This window comes from Acomys minous, assembly GCF_964271855.1.
Source record: "Acomys minous genome assembly, chromosome: 17".
Classification (NCBI taxonomy): domain Eukaryota; kingdom Metazoa; phylum Chordata; class Mammalia; order Rodentia; family Muridae; genus Acomys; species Acomys minous.
In genome coordinates this window covers 51,225,990-51,250,922 of record NC_140500.1, presented here as the reverse complement: position 1 = coordinate 51,250,922, position 24,933 = coordinate 51,225,990, and the positions used below count along the sequence as shown (strand labels likewise).

Genomic DNA, 24,933 nt, shown 5'->3' with positions numbered 1-24,933 from the left:
GGGAAAGTGATTAGGTCATGGGGAAAGGGCCCTTATGAATAGTATTAATGACTCTATAAAAGGAAGAGAGTCCCCTCACCCTTCTGTTGTATGGGGTCAGAACGAAGAGAATCTTCTGATATCTTAATCTCCAATTTCCCAATTTCTAGAACTAAGAAATGCATCTCTGTAATTCAAAGCCACCAAGTCTATCGTGTTTGTTTTGTTACATTTTATGACCCTGCTTGTCCTTGGGGAATGTTGGCTGATGTAGGACCACGAGGGAAAAGAGAGCAGGGACTAAGGATGGGGAGTTTGAAGCCTCTCAAGCATGACTTTCAGGACCAGCTTCAAGGAGGCAGATCCATTTTATTCAGGGTGGAGAAGGGTTATAACTTTGGGAAGCGGGTAGGGATATCCAATGTGGGTATAGATCATTGGCTGGTGAGCTAAGGTACTAAGCTGCCTCATATGCACGGAGAGAGGCATTTCAGGAATGCCAGGTGATTGTTGGACAGTTTCCTGGTTTCATATGAGGAGAAAGGGAGTTGGACCTGTAATTTCCCTAAGGACTACAAGTCATTCCTCAGGTAGAGAGTGTGGGGATTCAGGTGCTGCACACTCACTGTAAACCAAAGCAAAATAACAGAGTGACAGGATGAAAGAGCTCATACTGCCCAGCTCACTACACTGTGGGAATAAAGATGGCCTAAAACATGTGCCTCTGGAGTGTGCCTAAGGCTTCTGAGGGGGCCTGCCAGGGTGATCCTGGGCTTCTTCCCTACTAAGCCTGAGTATGTTCAGGAAACCCCAAAAATCCTTTTGAGGTCTTATGGTTTGCTTTGCTTATGATGGGGCCCTGAAGACTCAAAGATGTGCACCTGCTGTTATGAAGCTAAGAAGTAAGTAATGGGTGTCTCTTAGGTCATTCAGAATGAAGAAGGCTCTGTTGCTGTATATTCCCATGGGAGTTTCTGTACTTAATAACTGTCCATGTCATAAAAGGCACCATGTCATAAAAGGTTCTCAAAGCCTTGACATCAGGACAGACAAAACAACAAAAGACATCTAGCATATACTGGAGCATCCCTTAATATCCTTAAGAATTCTATGCCTTGGAAAGTACATGAAAGAACGTAGAATTCTATCAAGTTCAAAAGTCTCTGGACCCAGTTCTACCTTAATTTTTTTCATGTTCTATAACCAAAGTTTGGGGTGTCTCCAGCAGTGGAAACTTACTATCAAGTTCCGGTGGACAAACAATATCAGTGGCAGTAGCCTGTTTTATTTTGGGCAGTTCCAGCGCACCTATGATCCAAGGAGAAGCATCCTACTGGGTTTTTTTGATTGGCAGCCTATGGACAGAAGGACAATTATTCTCTGTGTAAAGTAACTCTAATTAAATATGTATGTGTGGCCTATAACATAGTAGGCTTTTCCTTAAACATCTGTACAGCTAGTTATCTTTCACAGCACCCCTCCTTTGCCCTAACCTTCCATCCCTCTCCTCCCTATTATTCCTATTTTCTTGCCTGGGTTCCTAGCTGGATAGATTTCACAGTACTAGAAGGTGCTATGCAGGCCTCTGAGGGAGAAAAGTCCTCAGCTGTCTTATCCAGTTGTAACCATTTTTGAGCTACAATAACAATCAGCCTTGTGAGATATTCCTGTGGGTGCAAGAGTTGCATGGATGTTACTGGAGTAGCCAACCACTACAGATTAGTTTTAAGGCCTGATACATAGGAGGAAATGCATGATTTATGGGGTTTTTCCCTTCATATTGGCTTCTTCAGATTTATTGCTGGGGACCTTACAGCCCCAGGCATCAAACTAACCTTAAAATGCAAATGCTTATACCCATAGACTAATTTACACTTCATTCCTCATCAGGAAGCTTCTTTTTTTTTGTATATAGATGCAAAATAAGTTTAATTCTAGACACAGTGGTATAGAATTCAAATGTAATATTATTCTTCACACACATTATATATATTTCCTTTTTATTTTATTTTTTTAAAATTTATTCAGATTACACAGCAATTATTATCCCCTTGCTTATCTCCTCCCATTCCTCCCTCCCTCCCTCTTTCACTCTATTTCCCTCCCTAGGTCTGTGACAGAAGGGGACCTCCTCCCCCACCATATGGTCACAGGCTATCAAGTTTCACAGAGAAGCTTCATCATATCCCCTGCTCCAATGGCTCAATACATCATGAAAAAAAAAAGGGCAGAAAAAATGAGTCACAACTTGGGACACATTGGAGTGAAATAGTGTCTTCTGAACATGACAGAACAGCTGCACTGATGAGCTCATACCAGCTATGGTTGCCTGCACAAGACCTGCATAACATTAAGGCAGTTAACAGTCCAACGTGGAGATGTAGGGACTCATGATCCCCCAACACACTAGCTTAGAATCCATTGACATTGATGGCTTTTGGGTGAGGGTAAGTCAGTTCTCTATAATGTATGGTTCATGGTAGATTGGCTTTATTCTAATGGAAAACCCCATAATAGAACAAGTTGGCTTCAATGGTTCAAACAAAACAAAACATAAAACAAAAAACAAAACGAAGTTGGGGGGAGGAAGTGGGTGGATGCAGGAGGTGTTAAATAAAAGAGTTGGGGTGGTCAATATACTGAAAATACATTGTATATATGTATAAAATTCTTAAAGACTCAATAACAATTATATTAAAAAAGAAAAATGTTATAATGAAACAAACAAAGTCTCAGTACCTAGGCAGGAAGATACTTATATATAAGTGGGAAGACCCACTCTAAATCCAGATCTTCTGAGGTAAGAAGATCCATCTTAAATCTGGGCCACTCTGTCTGGCGGCAGCCTATATAAAGAACGTGGAAGAAGGAAGAGCGTGCTTGTTGCCTGCTTACCCTCTTTCTTACTTCACTGGTATTGGAAGCTACTTTTTTGAGATTCTTATTTATACTGAAGACCAGCTGAGATATCCAGGTTTGTGAACTGAACAAGGACTGGAGTCTTGCACTTTCCATTGGTAGACAGCCACTGTTGGACTAGCTGAACCATGGCTTGTAAGACACTCTTTTTTTAAAAAAAATATATTTTATTAATTTATTCATATTACATCTCAGTTGTTATCCCATCCCTTATATCCTCCCATTCCTCCCTCCCTCCCATTTTCCCCTTACTCCCCTCCCCTATGACTGTGACTGAGGGCGACCTCCCCCCCCCCCCCCCCCCCGTATATGCTCATAGGGTATCAAGTCTCTTCTTAGTAGCCTGCTTTCCTTCCTCTGAGTGCCACCAGGCTTCCCCATCCAGGGGATGTGGTCAAATATGGGGCACCAGAGTTCATGTGAAAGTCAGACCCCACTCTCCACTCAACTGTGAAGAATGTCCTGTCCATTGGGTAGATCTGGGTAGGGGTTTGAAGTTTACTGCATGTATTGTCCTTGGCTGGTGTCCTTGACAGGACCCCTGGGCCCAGATCTGCCCATCATAATGTTCTGCTTGTAGGTTTCTAGGGCCTTTTGGGTCCTTCTATTTCCCCATTCTCCCATGCTTTTCTCACCTAGAGTCCCAATAGAATGTCCTCCCCTCTGTCCCATTTTCTTGATAAGTGAAGACATCCATGGGACATACCCCTTGGGCTAGTATCCAGATATAAGTGAATATATACCATTTGACTCTTTCTACTTCTGGGTTAACTCACTCATTATGATCATTTCTAGTTCAATCCATTTGTTGTAAGACACTCTTACATCATACACACACACACACACACACACACACACACATATATATATACACACACACATATATACATATATGTATATACACACATACACACACACACATATATATGTATGTATGTATGTACGTATGTTCACTTGTGTCACACACAGATACTTGTGCCAGTCTTTGAAGGTTTTGTGTTGTCCTCCACTGCAAAAGGGGACTTGAAGACATGACTAAATGAAGGATCTTGAGATGGAGAGATTTTCCTGGCTCACCTGGTAGAATCAGTGTGATCACAGAAGTCCACATAGGAAGGATAAACGTAGATCAACATCAGAAGTCGTGAGAGAGAAGACAGATTTGAAGGTGTGGCACTTCTGGTTTCAAAGATGAAGAGAGAGACTTAAGCAAAAGGCTGCTAGAGACTGGAAAAGACAAGGGGATCTTTGACACCCAGAACGCCAAGATAATGAAGCTGTGTTATGAGCCACTGGATTTGAAGTAGCAATAGGAAAGACATCAGAAAGGCTTCTGTCACCTTTGTGTGAGGTCATCTAATAGTTTCCCCCATAGACGTAAGCAGAAGACTTGTAGCCCGGAACTCCATATCTGATGCTGGGGAGGCATCTCTAGGTCTACAGAAGCTACTGAAATGCTGCTGAAAAAAAGTATCATTTTCATTCATGCAGAAATAAATTTAAGCTATAAAATTGCTTAAAGGGATAAGAACCACCATATTAAGACCCCTGTATTAAAAAGCATTATGATATTTGATACTTGACACAAATACCATGATTGAAACCATTGAAACTCAGCGACAGCTTACTTAAACTATAACATGGAGTACTTGATTTCGGCTTTGATTTAACATAAAATTCATACTAAGTGGATGGATGTGGTGGTACATACTTATAAACCCAGGGAGCAGAGGCAGGAGGACCACTGCAAAGTCAAGAGGAACCAGGATTACATAACAAGACTCTGTTTCAAAAGAAACAGCCACAAAACCAAACAAAATCCCTCATTAAGTTAAGTTAAACCCCCATTTTGGAATGTTTAAAAGAACTAATTAATTAGTTACATCTTATATTTAAAAGAATCACTTAAGTTTTCAGAAAGGTAACTTGCCGTGTCACATTACTAAAAGACTAGGAAGAAATAAAACCTACAGAACATATAAATACTGTATTAAATATATTGACCTAAATTATGAATGAGATAAATCTCTTCCAAAATTTTTAATGAGTTGTTCTTCATGCAATGTATTCTGGTCACAGTTTTCCTTCTCTCCCCTCCCCCCAGATCCTTTCCACTTCCCCACCCCTCCCCCCAGATCCTCTCCACTTCCCCACCCCCTCCCCCCAGATCCTCTCCACTTCCTCACCCCTCCCCCCAGATCCTCTCCACTTCCCCACCCCTCCCCCCAGATCCTTTCCACTTCCCCACCCCTCCCCCCAGATCCTCTCCACTTCCCCACCCCCTCCCCCCAGATCCTCTCCACTTCCTCACCCCTCCCCCCAGATCCTCTCCACTTCCCCACCCCTCCCCCCAGATCCTTTCCACTTCCCCACCCCTCCCCCCAGATCCTCTCCACTTCCCCACCCCCTCCCCCCAGATCCTCTCCACTTCCCCACCCCCTCCCCCCAGATCCTCTCCACTTCCCCACCCCCTCCCCCCAGATCCTCTCCACTTCCTCACCCCTCCCCCCAGATCCTCTCCACTTCCCCACCCCTCCCCCCAGATCCTCTCCACTTCCCCACCCCTCCCCCCAGATCCTCTCCACTTCCCCACCCCTCCCCCCAGATCCTCTCCACTTCCCCACCCCTCCCCCCAGATCCTCTCCACTTCCTCACCCCCTCCCCCCAGATCCTCTCCACTTCCCCACCCCTCCCCCCAGATCCTCTCCACTTCCCCACCCCTCCCCCTAGATCCTCTCCACTTCCCCACCCCCTCCCCCCAGATCCTCTCCACTTCCCCACCCCCTCCCCCTAGATCCTCTCCACTTCCCCACCCCCTCCCCCCAGATCCTCTCCACTTCCCCACCCCTCCCCCAGATCCTCTCCACTTCCCCACCCCTCCCCCTAGATCCTCTCTACTTCCCCACCCCTCCCCCCAGATCCTCTCCACTTCCCCACCCCTCCCCCCAGATCCTCTCCACTTCCCCACCCCCTCCCCCAGATCCTCTCCACTTCCCCACCCCTCCCCCCAGATCCTCTCCACTTCCCCACCCCTCCCCCAGATCCTCTCCACTTCCCCACCCCCTCCCCCAGATCCTCTCCACTTCCCCACCCCCTCCCCCAGATCCTCTCCACTTCCCCACCCCTCCCCCCAGATCCTCTCCACTTCCCCACCCCTCCCCCCAGATCCTCTCCACTTCCCCACCCCTCCCCCCAGATCCTCTCTACTTCCCCACCCCCTCCCCCAGATCCTCTCTACTTCCCCACCCCCTCCCCCAGATCCTCTCCACTTCCCCACCCCTCCCCCCAGATCCTCTCCACTTCCCCACCCCCTCCCCCAGATCCTCTCCACTTCCCCACCCCTCCCCCCAGATCCTCTCCACTTCCCCACCCCTCCCCCCAGATCCTCTCCACTTCCCCACCCCCTCCCCCCAGATCCTCTCCACTTCCCCACCCCTCCCCCCAGATCCTCTCCACTTCCCCACCCCTCCCCCCAGATCCTCTCCACTTCCCCACCCCCTCCCCCAGATCCTCTCCACTTCCCCACCCCTCCCCCCAGATCCTCTCCACTTCCCCACCCCCTCCCCCAGATCCTCTCCACTTCCCCACCCCCTCCCCCAGATCCTCTCCACTTCCCCACCCCTCCCCCTAGATCCTCTCCACTTCCCCACCCCTCCATCCCTTTCCTTCTTTCTCATTGAATTCCTTTTAAGGTAATTTCTAACAACTAAGCTGATCAATCAGTAAAATAACAAGATTTGCAAGCTGAACTCAGAGGCTTAAGGAAGAATTTGGTCCTTTGACTTATACATTTAGTAAATGAAAATGTGAATTAATTACTAATTAGATTTCTTATACATGAGCCCCTTCCTCAAGCATATTGATACCATGCCAACAGTGTGAAGGGCATTTGATACTAAGCCCAAGCAAGTCAACCTATATAAATTACATATAAAGATGTACATTTCTATTTGGGTTACATTTTCTTTCATTTACATTGTAATGGGGCTAGCTCTCTTACTTGCATTTTGAATGACAGGTACTTTTTGTTCTCATGAATTGTCTTTATGATGAATGATGTAAAGCTAGCTGGATCACCCAACCGAGGAGATAAACTATGTGCCCAGGGTCACAGCAAGGATGGCTTTCAGATTTGAGGGGTAAATTTATAATTGGCAAAACAGGAAAGAACTAAAACCCCAAGGAACCCAAACCAGAAATAAACTTTTTTATGAGAGAGACTAGGACCATGTTTCAGATGTATTTTAAGTTTTGAAAGACATGTCCCAAGGAAGAAGAAGCCTGGTTGTTGGGCTTAGGGTCTTCGAGGATTGTTATTATTCTGGGCAGAAGACATGAAAGCAAATAACAGCTCAACATTGCCAGGGCCTGGACCTGACACAAAAGTCAATTGAATAGGCCTTCCTCTACCATCTGTTGGTGACAGTTGAGTTGTTTCCATAAACAGCATGGTAGCAGGTTCTTTTACGGTTGTAAAAGTGTGCAAAGAAGGTACCTTTGCAGCTGGAGCAATACCTCAGTCAGTAAAGTGCTTTCTGCACAAATATGACAACCTGAATCTGAACCTCAGAACCTGGGGGTTGGTGGCGTGTGCCTGTGGGCACAGTGCTGTGGAGACAGGTCCTTGGTGGAGACACTTGCTAGCCAGCCTATCTGCTCAGTTCCAGGCCGGTAAGAGATTGTTGTCTCAAAAAAACCAGGTGGGAGTTTCATAGCTCCCAGCAGCCCCAGTATAGTGGAGCTAAGGACCCAGGAGGCGGAGCAATACTGAATCCAGGTAAAGCCTATGGTAGGTGGGGAGTGCTACGTTTTGCAGTGGCTTCCAAACAAGTTGTAGAATGTGGCGAGGGGAGGCACTGAGAAAGCAGGAAGGGGGATCAGATCTGACACCAGGGAAGACCTTAGGCTTGTGGAGAGCGTCACAAGTCAAAGGGAAATCTGTAGAGCCAGGTAGGAGGCCCTAGCTGACACAGTACATTACCTGATGCTCAGAGAACACTGAAGATGGAGCCTCTAGCCCTAAGTACCACAGAGAGAAAGGACACCACAACCCTATTGGGACTTGTCTTCCACTGAACACTGAAAACACTGCCACTGGGGGCACAGAAAGGAACTACAATCTTAAAAACAAAAAAATGCAAAGAAAGAAAAGCTCAACCAACCAACAAATTAACTCTATGTTAAATCCCGAAGAAGAAACAGAAATGTCTTTTTAAAAAAATGCATCACTAACCCTTTAATCACACCTAATGAAAATGACTTTGAGGAGCTAGCAAATAACTCAAAAGTGCATTCAAACAATGCAAAGAAGAGATAACTACACTCCAGGAGAACATGACTGAGATGAGGAAGTTGACCCAAGCCGTGGAAATAGACAGGATTGCTGAAGAAAATCCAGACTGATGTGATACTGGAAATGAAAAACAAAACAAAACAAAACAACCAACAAGCCAAGTTAAAACCTCAGTGGAAAACCTTGCTAATGGAAGAGAAAACAGAGACTTGGAGATGGAAAACACGACGCCAGAACTGGAGCAGTCCGTAAAGATCATGTTGAACAATAAACCTGGTGTTAGTATGCAGGCGATTGACTCTGCTGGCCACCTTCAGGGACCTAGCAACATGTTACATCATTACCTGCTGCCATCACCAGGTGCAACAGGTGGTGTATGCAGCCCATTAACGGACCCTCCCCCCCCAACCTTCTTTCTCTCTTTCTCCCTCCCCCTTTCTCTCTTTCTGTGTGTTTGTTCCCATTCTTACCATTTCCCTCTGTGTGTCCTAGCACCCCCTTTCTCTCTCTCTGTCTCTCTCTGCCCCCCTCATGGCTCGTTCACTGTCTCTACCCCTTCTCTAGGCTCACACTCCCCAACTCCCCCACCCCAATAAATCTCTTTTATACCAGAGCTATCGACTGGCATAATCCCTCAGGGGGTACACCTTGGCATGGGCCCACCATGGTATTTCCCCCTCCCCCAGCACCATTATAGATCACAACATATGAAACATCATTAAAAGATGCAATCTTCAGATCTTGTGAGAAGGAAGCCAGAGCAAAGGCATAAGCAAGTATTTCCAATAAAATCGTAGAAGAGCATTTCCTAAACTTAGAGAAAAAAAGATGCCCTTCAAGCACAAAAGCACACAGAGCTCCAAACAGACAGGACCAGAAAAGAAACTCTCCATGACGTACTGTACCTAAAACATTAGAAATACACAGACAACAGAAAGGGAATTTGAAGCTGTTAGAGGGAAATGTTGAGTCATTTATAAAGGCTTAGATAGCAAGACCCATCTTTTTGAAGTTTCTAAGAAATACATCTTACCATCAAAGAGTGATACCACTTGGGGGTAAAGGGATAGAAAAAGATGTTCCAGGCAAATGGAAGTAAGAAACAAACAGGCATGGCTACTTCAGTATCAGACAAAACAGACTTCAAATCAAAACTAATCAGAAGAGGTAAAGAGGGCCACTTAATAGCCACTAAAGGGAAAGAAATCCATCAATAGAATGTTAGAATTCTAAACATATGCACCAAACACAGATGCACCCAATTTCATAAAATAAATACTATTTAATCTATTAGCACTGTTTAGCCACAACACAGTACAAGTGGATTAAAGACCTCAACATTAAACAAGACACACTAAATTTGTTAGAAGAAAACATAGGGAAGAGCCTGGAACACATTGGCACAGGAAACAATTTCCTGAACAGAACACCAACAGCCTAGGCACTAAGATCAACAATCAATAAATGGAACCTCATGAAACTGAAAAGTTTCTGTAAGGCAAGGGACACTGTCAACAGAACAAAACAACAGCCCGCAGACTGGGAAAAGATCTTCACCACCCCTACATCTGATAGAAAGCTAATATCCAAAATATATAAAGAGCTCAAGAAATTAAACACCACTAAAGCAAATAATCCAGTTTAAAAATGGGGTGCAGAGCTACACGGACTTTTAAACAGAAGAATATTGAATAGCTGAGAAACCCTCAATGTCCTTAGCCATCAGGGAAATGTAAATCAAAACAACTCTGAGGTTCCATCTTCCACCCATCATAATGGCTAAGATAAAAAACTGAAGTGACAGCAAATGCTGGTGAAGATGAGGAGAAGGGGAACCCTCCTCCATTGCTGGTGGGAGTGCCAACTTGTACAACCACTTTGGAAATCAATTTGGCACTTTCTCAGAAAACTGGGAACAGCTCTACCTCAAGACACAGCTATACCACTCCTGGGCAAATACCCAAAAGATGCTCCACAACACAACAAGGACATTTGCTCAACTATGTTTATAGCAGTTTTATTTGTAATAGCCAGAATCTGGAAACAACCTAGATATCCCTTAACTGAAGAGCAGATAAAGAAATTGTGGTACATTTACACAATGGAATACTACTCAGCTATTGAAAACAAGGAAGTCATGAAATTTGCAGGTAAACAGATAGAACTAGAAAAGATCATCCTGAGTGAGGTAACCCAGACCCAGAAAGACATGCATGGTATACACTCAGTTATAAGCCAATCATTAGCCATATAATACAGGATAACCGTACTACAATCCACAGACCTAAAGAAATTAAGTAACAAGGAGGGCCTTAGGGAAGATGCTTAATTCTTATTCAGAAGGGCAAATAGAGTAGACACCCAAAGTGCTTGAGAACAGGGAACACGAAGGGAGCCTACCATAGATGTCCTCTGAAATATTCCACCCAGCAGGAGATCGAAGCAGATGCTGAGACTCACAGCAAAACTTTAGGCAGAGTGCAGAGTGACTTAGGGAAGAGTTGGGCATAGAAAGGGACAGGAGCGCCACAAGGAGAACAACAGAGACAACAAATCTGGGCCCAGGGGGACCTGCAGACTGATGCACCAGCCAAGGACCATGCATGGAGAGGACATAGGCCCCCTGCTCAGATGCAGTCAATAGGCAGCACAGTCTTCTTGTGGGTGCCATAACATGAGGAGTGGGGGCCGCCTCTGACATGGACTCTGTTGCCCACTCATTGATCACTTCCCCCTGGCGGGGCAGCCTTACCAGACCAGAGAGGAAGAGGATGCAGGCAGTCCAGATGAGACTTGATAGGCTGGGGTCTGATGGTAAGTGAGGAGGGTACCCCCTTTCTGAGGACTGGGATGAGGGAAGGGAGGGAGAGTAGGAGAGGTAGGAGGTAGGGAGGGGGCTACTACAGTTGGGATGTAAAGTGAATAAATTAAAAATAAATAAAATTTCAAAAGACAACAATAAGTACTGAAGAAGATAGGTGGTTATGGAGAGCAATAGCAACTCATGCAACTATTGGTACAAGTGCAAATTGGCGAAGTTACCAACTGGTGGAAATTAGTGTGGTGGTCCCTCAGGAGACTGGAAGTAGATCTACCATTTGACACAATTCTCTATCTCTCCTGGGCAGATACCCAAAGGACCTCGTCCCATAAAGACGCATGACCATCCATGTTCAAAGCTGCTTTAGTCACAATAGCTAAGGCTAGAAACCACCCAGATGCCCATCAGCTGATGAATAGATAATGAGAAGGTGCTACAATGGCATTTTATAAATATGAAATTTCATCATGGATGAAGGTAGACAACATTGTATTGAGTTAAATAAAACAGACCTCTAAGACAAATGGCAGATATTCGCATTCATATGTAGACCTTTAGCATTGAATCATTGTGTTTAATTTCAAGGACTTGTAAAGTCAAGGAAACAAGAAAGGGACAGTTAGTGGGGAGGCAGCAGAAAGACCTCAAGGGAGCTGGGATAGTGGGACACAGGTGATTGACGTGGCCAGGTGGAATGAGGAGGAGGAAGAGGCTTATTTGGGAAGAGGGATGGGAGTGTAGAGCAGAGGAGTGGCTGGAGGGAGGGGGCGGAGATATCGCCAACTCTAAGGATATTTGAAAAGCCATATGGAAATCTTATACTTTATAGGTTTCACGTATATATTCACGTACAAAGGTTTAGTTAGAGCCACCCTACATAAGGAGTTATGTTCAACCTCGAAGCTCTAGGTTGCTAAATAAAAGGCCTAGGGCCAGGTGTGAGATACTGACACTTAGGCTGCTTGTTAGAGGTGTCACAGAGACATCCCCCCGCCCCCCCTGCCTTGTTCACTGTTGTTGGGATTGCAAACTGGTACAGCCACTATGGAAATCAGTGCAGAGAATTCTAAAAAACAAACAAAAACAAAACCCTAAATATAAATCTACAGTATGACCTAGTTATACCACGCCCTGGCATATGCCTAAAGGACTCAACAGCCCACTCCATGGTTACTTGCTCATCCATGTTCATTGCTGTTCTAATCACGGTAGCTAGGAGACGGACACTATTTAGATGTCCTTAACCAACAAACGTATAATGAAAATGTGGTGCACATCTACCAGGGAATACTATTCAGCTGTAAAGAAAAAATGAAATCATAAACTTGGCAGGCAAATGGAAGGGACTAGAAAATATCTTGCTTAATGAAGTGACCCAGATCCAGAAAGACAAACACCACGTGCTCTCTCTCATCAGAGGCTCCTGGCTTCCTAGATTTCAGGTGTGAGTACATAATCTGTAGTAACTAACAGCAGAAACCAGGAAACTAGAAAAAAAAAAGGGGGGGCATTGCCAGGGTCAGAGGGATAGGGGAGCAATAGAAAAGGGAATAGTAGGGTACAAATGATCAGGGAAATGAGAAAAATGGGGAGATCTAATTGGGCAGCGGAGGAAAGGGAGATAAACACAGAAGAAGGAAGGAAGAGGGTAAAATAATAAGGATGCCTGAAAAGGGCATAAAGAATCATATTATTAGCTATCTACCTAAATAACCACTGGATCACAGAAAAGGTTATGTATAAACATACATACATAGTTTACATTCTTTTGAATTATTGGTAAGGGTTGTCAGAGAGACTCCCAGAGCATTACAAACTATTGCTAGTGCTCATGGTTGCCCCATAGAAGTGGAAGGTGATCCCCTATTGGTGAAGACACCATGCACTTCAGATGCAAGGCTCAGAGGCGCCTGGGCTGGAACTGACCTGAATGCCTCCTCCCTGAGGACTGGCTTTCATGGTGCCAGAAGGCACTGAGCAATCATCCAAAGGAGTGAAGCACCAACTCTCCTACCCAGCTACGATGCCTATAAATCGTAACAATGCCCAGCATGGTGCCATAAACCTAGGGGTGCAGCAGTGGAGTGCATACCTTGGTGGTAATCGAGAACCCTCCAACTGGATTTGAGACCCGCTCAACGAGGAAGAACCATACCTAGAACCCAGGAACATGTATTGTAGAGACTTTAGTCAAGCATCCAGAAGCCAAGAGAACCATACATGATTCAGATGTGGTCACAATATTTATTTATAATATGTTTCACATGTATTAACAATAGACAATGACAGTTGTTCATACACCAAGTGCTCTGGCATCTCTGTGGAGTTGGAGAATACTGTCAGGGTTTTCCTAACCTCTTTGGTCTTGGAAAGCTTGGACAGGCTTTCACAAGCAAAATGTCTTGTGACCACTGCCGCAGCAGTTTCAGAAAGACTTGGGCATCTCACATGCCAGTTTATTTCTCACACAAATGCTGAGGACCACAAGAAACCTGGCAGGGTATCAGGCTCCCAGCCTGAAGGGAAGTCATATCATTGGCCAAAGTTTTTAACGTAAAAGGTGGTTGATCTCCGTGGCTCAGAACCGGCTCCTGTAGTTCTCTGAGTATGCTGAGGGTGTCAAAGCCATGCTCCTGCTGTGTATCCTTTGTCTCAGTGCTTGGAAACTTGGGAGTCTTTGAGGCTATCTTGACAAAACAGCGGGAGACCCTACCTTCCCAGTGTGACTCTGTAATGAAGCTATTGGTGGACCCTCTCAATGATTGAAAGGAGTCCGAGGCACCATGGACCAAGTAAAGCACATTACCAACAACAGTAAGAAAAGAGTCCAGCTATTATTTAAAAAAAAAAAAAAAGTCAGGTCAAAATATAAATGTGAATAGAAGGTCTTACTCTAGCCAAGGGATTTTACCCACTGGGAACTGTCTATATGTTACTCCCTTTTATTAAGTGTGTATAGGTTTTTACTCTGACGATTACTTTAAAAACATATAATATTAGCACCAAGGCAGCATATTTCTTCCAAGAGATCACATGAAACGGAATAGATACTGTAATTGGCAGTTGATACAACCTGTGATGTTGCTAACTTACTTATTTGCTAATGAAATGTTCCCACGATTGCCAAAAAACAAAAACAAAAACAAAAAAAAAACCCAAAACCCTTATTCAACTCACGTTAGCACCTTGATGTCAGCTAGGTCGTTAAAAAAATAATTACAATTCTCAAAATGTAACAGTAAAACACATCTCCAGGTAAAAAGTAAACAAGAGTGTACCGTGATAATGAAGGGTCACTTTGTCATATACTACATATAATGTAGAGTACGTAAAATGCAGTGGTCTGACTGCAAGGGAGGACATCATGCACAGGCAGTCACAATAAAATCATTTTACGTACAAAAATATTACATCACAATAAATAATTTCAAACATAAATATTAAAACTTTACATCATTAGGGTAATTCAGCAGGTTGAGCATCCCTCCTAGAAATGCTTGAGACTGTTAGCATGTATTATTTCAGACCTTTTGAAGACTCGGTGATATTTTCATATGTAAGATGAGATATCTTTGGGATGGGACTCAAATCTAAGCATGGTATTAATTTGAGCTTCTCTCTTTTAAATGGAGTTTCGGTTTACTACGAGATTTTAGCACAGATCTTAAGCAGTAGGATGCTCAGGGAGAGAGCATCACATGCTGAAGAACATGGGTTATGGGCCTCACTTGCATTTCCTATTCATCTTTACATCTACGACAGGAATGCATTTTCGTGGGGCTCTTCAAGAAGATTTGTGTATGAAGCAAAGTTTCATGGCATGAAAGCTCCCATTTGATATCTCATCGCAGCTCTCAAATTTCAAGAATTTGGAGCACTCCAGAGTTTAAATGTTTGGCTAAGGGATGCTCAACCTGTATATATATATATTTTTATTTATTTATATATATGCATATATACACACATGTACACATACATTCACACACGCAAGCAGACAGATCCACACACACGCACACAGATGCACCCAAATTTAAGGTGGAGGTATTGAATTACTATCCTTCATCCGTCTCGTTAATGGCTTCCTCTTCAGAGCCCCTGAAATAAACAAACCAGTAATTATAAACCCTCTACCTCAAATGCTGAAAAGTCAAGAGTAGATGAGCGAGGCATTTTCATATGCAGAATTACAAAGTGTCACTTAGGATATTCTCTGGGTTAGAAAGTTAACGCGTATTTATTTGGCCATCTATTTATTTGTTTATTTGCTATAAGCAACACAGAGGAGGGCTGGGGAGGAAGCTCAGTGGTGCAATGTCTGTCCAGTAGCATCAGGGCCTGGGTTTGACCTCCAGTACCACAGAAGAAAGAGAGCAGGCAAGTGGCATAGTGGGGAGAGGCACTTTCTAGAAGGCGAGAACCAAGCCCTGTGAGTTGTTCTCAGAGGCACAGGCATGCTGCAAGGTGTGTGCATGCCCCCAACACACACCCACATAGATAAATGAATGCAATTCAAAAGGAAAGGGAGAAAAACAGTAATTACAAAAGAATGCAAGAGAAAAAAAAAAAAGTCCAGTGCCTAGAAATCTCACTGAGATAACATTCAAATGTTAGCATGTTTCCTTCTAGTCTTCTTACATACATGTAACTTTTGTACACATGTCTTCATATTTTATGACATAATATACACAAGAAAATGGAGTCTCCAGAGTATATCTTCTGAGTTTTTCCTACTTCCACTCCTTTCCATCTTTGCTTTTGGATCTCAAGTCTTTTCTCAATCCCTGTCATTGTGCATGCGTGTGTGTGTGCGTGCGTGCGTGCGTGCGTGCGTGTGTGTGTGTGTGTGTATGTGTGTGTGTGTATGTGTGTTGTAGTTTATTCTCTAGCCAGACTGTCCCGGAACTCACTCTCTATTGTTTTGTTCATTGCTCTGGTTCTAAGGGTCAAAGCCAGTGCCTTGTTCATATTGGGAAAGTGCCATAGCGCTGAGCTGCAGTCCCAAGTCAAACCTCTTCTTGGTCTTTTAGAAGTGACCCTCTTCCAAATGGAGCTGTCAGTTACCCAACTCCTGGAAGGCACAAGATCTCAGGCCACTAGACACCGGTTGCTTCACAACTGACCATGTGACCCAACCAGACACAAGCAGAGGTTCATTTGCTTGTCCTAATGTTTATTCTGTGTATAAGTGCTTTGCCTCACTGTCTGTCTGGGTGGCAAATGTGTGCTTGGTGCCCTTGGTGGCCAGGAGGAAGTATCAAATCCTCTGGAAGTGGAGTGCTCTGGTTCTGAGCTGCCATGTGGGAATTGAACCTAGATCCTCTGGAAAACAGCCAGTGCTCTTATCTACTGAGCTGTCTCTCCAGCCCAAGGAGCGTTGCTTTTTAGAATGGTGGCGGAAGGCATTTAGTCGAATCGGGAGCTGCAGTGACTAGGTAATCTTAGCCAGGCTGGGGCATGGGAAAGACAACATGGGGAGAAAGAAGCAGCCCAAGGGACTCACGCATTGTCACTGCCGATTGATGGAAAACAACACTGTGGAGCCCCAGGCAGCCCAGCCTGAAGCAAGCGCAACAGGTGGGAATCCCTCTTTTGCAACACCGATAATCATAATTTAAAATTGCAATTTTGCTCAAGTGTGGTGGTGTGCAACTGCAGTCCCAGCACTTGTGAGACAGAGGTATAAGGACCCCAAGGTTAAGGCTAGCTTGGACTAATAAACAAGAGCCTGGCGGGTGGAGAGATGGCTCAGTGGTTAAGAGCACTGACTGCTCTTCCAGAGGTCCCGAGTTCAAGTCCCAGGAACCACATGGTGGCTCACAACCATCTATAATGTGATCTGGTGCCCTCTTCTGGCCTGCAGGTGCATATGCAGGCAGAACACTGTGTACATCATAATAAATAAACAAACTTTAAAAAAAGAGCCTATTCTAAAATATATATATATATATTTTAAAAGAATACTTTTCAACATTGATGCTTATTTAAACATTTACCAAATAGTAGTGTGTGTGTTGGAACAGGAATGAGCCATCGAGGGAACTGAATAGGCCACTGGACTTTATAGGGAAGGTGTTAGAAGCTTACACAGGTTGGGTGAACTACGCCAAGTAGCTGAAGGCACCAGGACAATGAAGTGAGCAGTTTAGTCCTTTGCCCAGCAGAGGGAACACTTGTGGCATATGAATGAGTTGTCTGTGGATTTTGATAGAATAAAGATTCTGATTTCGTGTGTACAGAGAGGGGCTCTAAGATCCTGCACTCATGGCAAGATCTCAGATGACAGTCAGCTGCTGGCCCCGCTGCGAGTGACAAATCTGTGACACTGCAGTAACTAAGAGCACAGCTCTTGGCATAAGGTACCACTGGGCTCTGCAAAGGAATTCACAGTGACCTTAGAAATCCACTTGATGCTTGTGTGCCTCAGCTTCCTCTGCTGTAATATAAGGACAAGAGCTCTACCTCGGGATTTTCCTGTGAGGATTCAATGGAGTAGGTCCTGTAAGTTGTTCAGCACAGTGGAAGCTCACCACATACCAGAGCTACTGTAATTATTATATTCCTCGCAGTATTTAGCTCAGCTCCCTGTGTCACAATTTACAGTATTCAAAATGTAGGTTTCTTGATCTTACCAGACACCTTAGGAAGTAAGACTCCTGGAGGTAAAAACCCAGAAGGCAGCATTTTCAACAGGCAGTGAGGAGAAACTTCATGTCTGAGGCATGAGGACTTTAGGTTCAAGGGTGAGGAACAGACGCCCTCAGACACAGAAAGACAGATAAGCAGGAATGTAAAGGGCAGAATATTGTCGGGTCGGCTTTACGATGCTCGGCAGTAACACTGTCTGGGGGAGAAGCTACAGGTTAAAATTAAAGAAAGGGGCTTACCTTAGTTATGAAACTCGCACCTCCAGGCCAGTGCCGGAGGATGGAGTGCATTTTCCACAGTAACCACCGCATTTCCCTACGACCCGGGTACCATCCTGCAAAAACATGTATCATCTTAGATGACTTGTGAGGTCACTGTTTTAGAGGCTTGCAATGATTTTGAGGGAAATTAATTCTTGCACCCATAGTAAGTATTAAAAAAATCCTTATGGTCATGGTGTAATTGCACACATCAGTGAACTAGGCTCACAGGGTCAAATCCAGACCACCACCTGTTTCTGGATGACCTATACTCTAGAGTGGTTTTTACATTTTTGTTTGTTTGTCTGCGACAAAGCAAGGGTTTCGCTATATATCCAGACTGGCTAAGGCCTCCTGGGTTTGGGATTGTAGGTATACACTCGCCATATTGGGTAGTGTTGCCTTTTCTATACAGTTGAGCAGACTCAAACTAAGACTAGTGTGTCCTGACACCTGAAAATTGCACAAAATTCAAATTTTGGCGTAGCCAAGCATCACTCCGGTACCTAAAGCCCACAGCTGCTTTCAGGCGGCAGGAAGAGAAATGAGTCGTGTCTAGCTCCTGCTGCCCAGGACATGGTGAATCCTAGCAGCGCAACTCCAACTCGGCTGTGTTGTGAGTGTGAGGTGTGTTGCGAGATCACAATAATACCATTATTCTCTTACTACGGTTGTGATGGTGAATCTTCACTGTCTCCGTTACCTTAGAATTGCCTATAAACATACTTCAGGATATGTCTCAGAGATGGAACCACTCTAAATACAGGCTCAGAGCTCAGACCGAGTCAGGGCAGCACGAGTCCCCTCACTCATCCTCTTGCTTTCTGACTGTGGATGTGGTGCGGTCACTGCCTGTCCTCTTGTTCCTGTCCCCACTCCTTCCTCACCACCATGGACCGTACTCTCCGACTGAGCCAGAAAGGAAGGGTCCTCCTTTCAGTTGCTTTTGTTGGGTGTTTTCTCAGAGCAACAGCATGAGTGATTAATACGCCAGCCTGTCACCCTCTGATACATCAAGAAGAAGATGAGGACCCTGGGCTTTATGTTCCAGTTTTAAGATATAGGGGCATGGGGAGTGTTCTGTGATTGATTTTAGACAACAGGTTACTGTGTGTATCACACAACAACAATACAAAAAGAGTGTTGAGGGATTAAAACATACACTGACAAACCCACACCAAACACTAGTCACAATATTTCCAACTTATGAGAAAACAACAATCAAAATGTGGGAAATTTAAGGTAGATTATCAATGCAGTGTAGTTTTCTCACAAAAAACAAAGAATACGTACATTCCATGTGGGTCAACTATTAGCAAAATAAGAAAGATAATTTACCCACTGAATGAATTATGTTTTATTTAACAGAGAGAACCAAAGTAGCATGTACAGAAGAAATACATTGGCTTTAAAAAAAAAATAGCCTCACCCCTCTGGCAAGAAGGGGTTCTTGAAAGTCCCTGAGGATGGAGTCAGCTCATCTGCTGGTGAGATCGAGGCAGATCATTTTGTGCAGTTTTTCTTTGGCACCCAGTGAGTCAACAGATCTTGCTGTTTATTCGAGGAGACAACTCTAGTCACCCTGCCGGTGGCTTGAATGAACGAACGTCTGTGCTCTGTCTCTGTGGAACAGCCTCAGAGGCAAAGCTTCCCAAGGTGTTAAGAAAGGACCAGAGCGGAGGGACTGAGTGACTCTGCCGGTATCAGTTGCTTTTCTCACTGGCGTGACAAAACACCTAACAAACTCCAGAGAGGAGGAAGGGTCCATTTTGGGGTCTGGCTTGAAAGGTGTGGCGGCAGGAGAGTGAGGCCCCCACATTCAGGAAGCAGGGGGAGACGAATGCCAGCACTCAGCTCACGCCCTCCTCCTCCTCCTCCTCCCTTTTCTTCAGCCTGGGAGCCCAGCCCATGGGATGTTGCCACCCAGAGTTTTAGGAATCATTTTGGTGAGACCTAGAGTCAAAGCGCTTGACTTATCCTGCTGTCCAGGAGGCCAACTGAGCAGCAGCCAACATTTTGAGTAAGTTTTTTGAGGTCAGAGATGAGAGCAAAAACTGTTTCCGGTCACTACAAATGAACCCTTAGTGGCTGTGAATGCCACCTTAAATGCCAAGTACATAGAACTTCTTAAGAAATTTACCCTGTAACCGACGACGACAAGCCTTACAGGTACAACTTACACTATGTTGAAGTAATAGTGTCTAACTAAGAAGCAATGTTAAGCTTTTTAAGCCCTCTTCTCGGGCCATCACAAGTTAAAACAAGGGGCTGCATCTCTATTCTGTACACACTCACAGTGCTTGTGTTGCCTGAGCACAGACCACAGACCCAGTAGTGCAATCTGCACTTTGAGGTGAAGAAGAAGTAATTTTCATATTTCAAAATCCATTTAACTAAAGCCGTTTAACTAGGCACTTCCACATAACTTGCAGTTTCAAATGATTAATTGGAGAGCAGATAGCACAGGGCTAGGGAGACGGCTCAGCAGTAAAGAACGCGTCCTGGCCTCCAGCACCCACACCAGGCAGCCTGTAACCTCAGCTCCAAGGAACGTGACACTTTCTAGCCTACTTGGGCACCCACGCAGATACACGAAGTAAAGCTCAGGCAGGCAGGTATGCACACGTAAACAAAACAACAAACTTTTAAAATAAGCAAACACCAAAAAAAAAAAAAAACCCTAATAAAATTTTATAAATGCCTGCCAAACATGAACATGCTTACTTAAAACTGTATAATTGTGAATGGGTATCAACAGTGTTTGACAGTATCTGTATCTACATAAAAAAGCAGCTGGCACCGCGAAGCGTAAAAGCTCATCCCCATCAGCATTAACACACAAATGTTTACCACAAATTTTGATAATAGAAAACACCAGTGAGATAAAACATTTTCTTTCCCCAATATTCTATTCTTTCATGGTAGATTTGTGTTAAAAATGTTACTCAGATAGGGTGAAAGAGGGAGGGAGGGACGGGGCGGGGTGGGGTGGGGCGGGGCGGGGTGGGGTGGGGCGGAGGGGCGGTTGGGGAGGAAATGGGAAGATACAAGTGAGGGGCTAACAACTGGGATGTAATGTGAATAAATTATAACAAAAATGTTGCTCAGTTGTTAGTATATTTAGAATTCAACCAGTGAAGATGTAAGTGGTATGTGTGTGTGTGTGTGTGTGTGTGTGTCTGAGGAACCTAGAAGAGGACATCAGAGCCCCCTGGGATTAGAGTTAGAGAGGGTGGCAAGCCACCATGTGGATTCTAGGGTAGGGTACTCTGGATGCTGGATGCTCTAAAAAGGCAATGCATGCTTTTGACCACTGGGCCATCTCCCCAGCCCCACCAATAACAATTTTGTGCATGCCTTTACTCTCCTGATATGTACATACATACATACATACATACATACATACACACACATACATACATACATACATACACACATACATACACACACACATACATACATACATATATACACACATACATACACACACATATATACACACATACATACATACATACACATACATACATACATACATACATACATACATACATACATTATACATCTATAATATAACTAATCCTGCCGTTTGACTCAAATCTCCAAATCTTCTCTTTCTGGCCCTTCACTGAAAAGCATTGCTGATCCCTGGCCCACGCCCCACATGGTCAGTGTTGAGCCGCCTTGGCACATGCGTCTTGTGCTATTCTTTTCCATACTTGAATTTCTTTGAGTTGACGCCTCTGACATGACATGACCCTTGCTTCATAGGACATTTGCACATGTTACTCTCTGTTGGCCGAGATGTTCTTTTGTTCTTTTCTGAATGTCCCACCCAGCCTGGTAAACTCTTAATTAAGCAGTTGAAAGGCAGCTTCCTCTGGGACTTGGGGTTGGATCAGTTATGGGCTACAAGCACCCGCAACGGGACAATGTTCTTTCACACTTCTTTTCATGTTAGAATGTAAGCCCCATGACGTAAAAGTGACATCCTGCTAAAACTGGAAGCATCTAGTTCCAGGGCTGTGTAGGGCTAATATTGATCCCAATCACACATTTATTAAATGAGTGAGATGAAGGACTGAAAAAAAACATAGTGTGGGATCCTCTTTTGAACTGTAAACGTCTTGCTAATTAGTTTCCCTAATGCTTTTTCCACACTTTGGAAATATCCCGTGATGCAATGCAGCACCACACTCCTCTCTGTATCCACCATGACACTTAAGCCCTGCCCCTCAGCCTCCTTAGACAAAACTGTACCTTCCCCACCACTGGGAATGATGACCTGAACACACTTATACCTCATATTTCTATGCTCCATCTCCAGAACTGGGTCAAAGTCATGAAGACCTGGTTTCTATGCCCCACTTGTGATAGCTCTTGTAAACAATGGATAATCTTGGGGGTGGGGAGGATGTCTGTTTGTTTGTTTGGGGTGGAGGAGGGAAGGAGGAGTCCAGGAAGAGAGAATGAGAAAGAAAAACAGTGCCTAATTTAACCACAAAATGGGAGAACGAAAGGTTTTCTCCAGCTTTAATTTTTTCCTGCCCTTGGTTATGGGTGTGACTGATAGGAGAAGTGACTCACTCCTATCACCTATGTGGTTGGTCCTGGCTCCTGAGTGCTGAGCTAGGTCTGGGACAGCCATGAACTGAGAGGTCCACTGATTGTAAGCGGAGAGCTGGCAGCTGTCAGGGCACTGGTATGTCAGGACAGTCTTCAGCATCATCAAAGCTAAGCCAGGCCTGAACACCACTCCCTGTCCCGCATGCGAGAGGCTCTGGCACACCGGCCTGCGGCACAGGCCTGCAGCCGGCACAGCCTCTTTCTAACGCATTGGTTGCAGAGCTTGAGACTGGCTTTAAAGAAGGCCCAGAGCCCCTGGGGTTCCCAGAGCAACTGTAAAATGGGAAAACAAGTCTCTCCTCATACTTTGCTGTAGTGAAAGAACACACATTAGCCACCTGGCATAGGACTGAGTCTAACCCGTGTGCTGAACAAGTATTACCTTTTGTTATCGTGAAGGCATTTGTGTGTGTATCTGTGTGTGTGTGTCGGGGTGGTGGTGGTAGTAAATGCACACATAGTTTATTGTGTGTGTGTGAAACCTGGGACTACCTTCCAGTGTCACTCCATACTTGCTGAAAAAGGATCTTTTACTGGCCTGGCCCTCACCAAAGAGGAAAGACCTGCTGGCCAGCGAGGCCCAGGGATCTGCCCATGTCAGCACTGGGATTGTAAGTGTGTGCTGCCATGCCCAGCCAGCCACTTGATGTAGATTCTGGGAGTTGAACTCAGCACTTTGGTGACTATATCTCTCTGTCCTTACAAAGTCACTCTGTGAGGACCTCTAGCATAGCCTGTCTTCATCAAAGAAGAATAGGTCTGGGTACTCATAAATTAAAAACAAACAAGGCTGAGATTAGTCACACTATCTCCTCCACTGAGACTCTGCTGGTTTAGGCAAAGCAGATGAAAGTGGAGCTAACCATTTCCTGTCTCTGATGACACTACCTTCAGATGATGCTGAAGATGGTCTTAACATGTCGGCATCCTGACAGTTGCGAGACTGAAAAACAACTGCACGGTAAGAAAAACATGGCTGACTGCATCTTTCAGGAAAAAAAAGGAACCTGAAGACTCCACTGACAAGCAATGAGACTCTGGGTTTTATTTCTTATTACAGCCGAATTCTTTTAAAGTAAATATTTGTTACTACTAGCTCCCACTATTAAATAGCATCTAGATTAAGTGAGTGACTCACTGCCCTTTGAGGCATAGTTTGTATCCCCAGTTTTTACTCAGTCTTTGATTTTTCTCAGTGGATAGGATTCGGCGATGCTGAGGGCTGTGATTTAGGGAGGGGCCTATCTTTGATGGAGGAATGTTCCTTTGCCTATCTGTAGAAGAAGGGGAAGGAAGTGTGAGTTTGTTAGGAAAATCCATATAGAGAGATGAACAATTAGAGACATAGTTTTAGGACCTAAAATGAAATGTTAGGGTTAAGATGACATGCAAATTAGACTTTTTCTGAAACTTCCTTACAATACACAGAAATATAATTTCCCCCCAATACGGTCCTCAGACAACTATGTACATTCAGATAGATGTGTAAATACTGTCTGGTTTCCATAGAAATGTGCAGACTAAAATGCCCATGCATAGCAAATGTGAATCTATGGAATTCTACTTTGCAGGTCTGTGGAGTGGTTTGGGTACTTGGTGAAGAGTGGGGCAGTCCATGCACATACATGAGATTTCACTATACTGTGCACACGCATGTGCAGACACATATGTTCATTTCCTAATTCAAGTGTTTTAAAAGGAATTCAGAGTTAGGTAAAGCCTGTGTGTTCCACATAATATAACTTTCATTACTGTGTAAAGTAACTATTTTATTGTAATCCTTTCCACAGAACAAGAAATCCCTGGTAGATGACAGACCCAGAAAGCAGGCTCCCTGTGCCTTAAAATCCCCAGGGCACATAAGAAAGGAAAGCAGAAGGCACTTTGTACACCAGCCCCGACCAGCCAGAAGTGGGCTCCCTCCGAGCCAGCTGACCCTGAAGATTCATTCGAGATCTCTTCCCTGGAAGAGCACCAGGCAGGCAGGCAGGCCTGAGCATGGTGAGCAGGGCCACAGCAGAACTCTGAACAGGCCTGAAGAGCCCTTTTATACCCTCAGCACATTAGAGCCGAAGTACCAGAATGTTCCTGCCATCAAAGTTCAGAACTTGGACGTTTTCCCTCCCTTCCTCACCTCTGAGGCATGGTCTTGCGTCTGTCCACTTAGCGCAAATGCTGGGATCTAAGCTGAGACAGTAAGAATCCATCAGACCCTCTAGACAGTCTTTGGCCTGGAAGCTCCATGTGGGGTGTGGACAGCTCCCCCAGTTTCAGCCTACAGCCTGAGGTCCCTTTACCACCAACCCCCCACCCCAAGCAGGCAGCTTCTGGTAGCTTCTGTAAATTGACAGTAAGCCACAAAGCTGTGAAGATACCACAACAGCAACTGC

The 24,933-nt window shown here is 44.6% G+C and overlaps 1 protein-coding gene across 2 annotated transcripts in view; it reads right to left on the bottom strand.

Annotated features, from left to right (window-relative positions):
- Window positions 1–13,236: 13,236 nt before the first annotated feature.
- Window positions 13,237–24,933, bottom strand: part of ADAMTS9 (ADAM metallopeptidase with thrombospondin type 1 motif 9) — a 166,776-nt gene continuing 155,079 nt past the window's right edge. Inside the window, exons 39-40 of one of the 2 annotated variants that reach the window (XM_084766612.1) lie at window positions 17,897–17,991; window positions 13,237–15,107 (exon numbers count right to left, since the gene is read on the bottom strand). In XM_084766612.1, the coding sequence (XP_084622738.1) occupies window positions 17,902–17,991 (90 nt within the window). In that variant the 3' untranslated portion in view covers window positions 13,237–15,107; window positions 17,897–17,901. Of the gene's footprint in view, window positions 15,108–17,896; window positions 17,992–18,430; window positions 19,871–24,933 lie in introns of those variants that run through there. The other variant, XM_084766613.1, reaches the window with a different exon arrangement.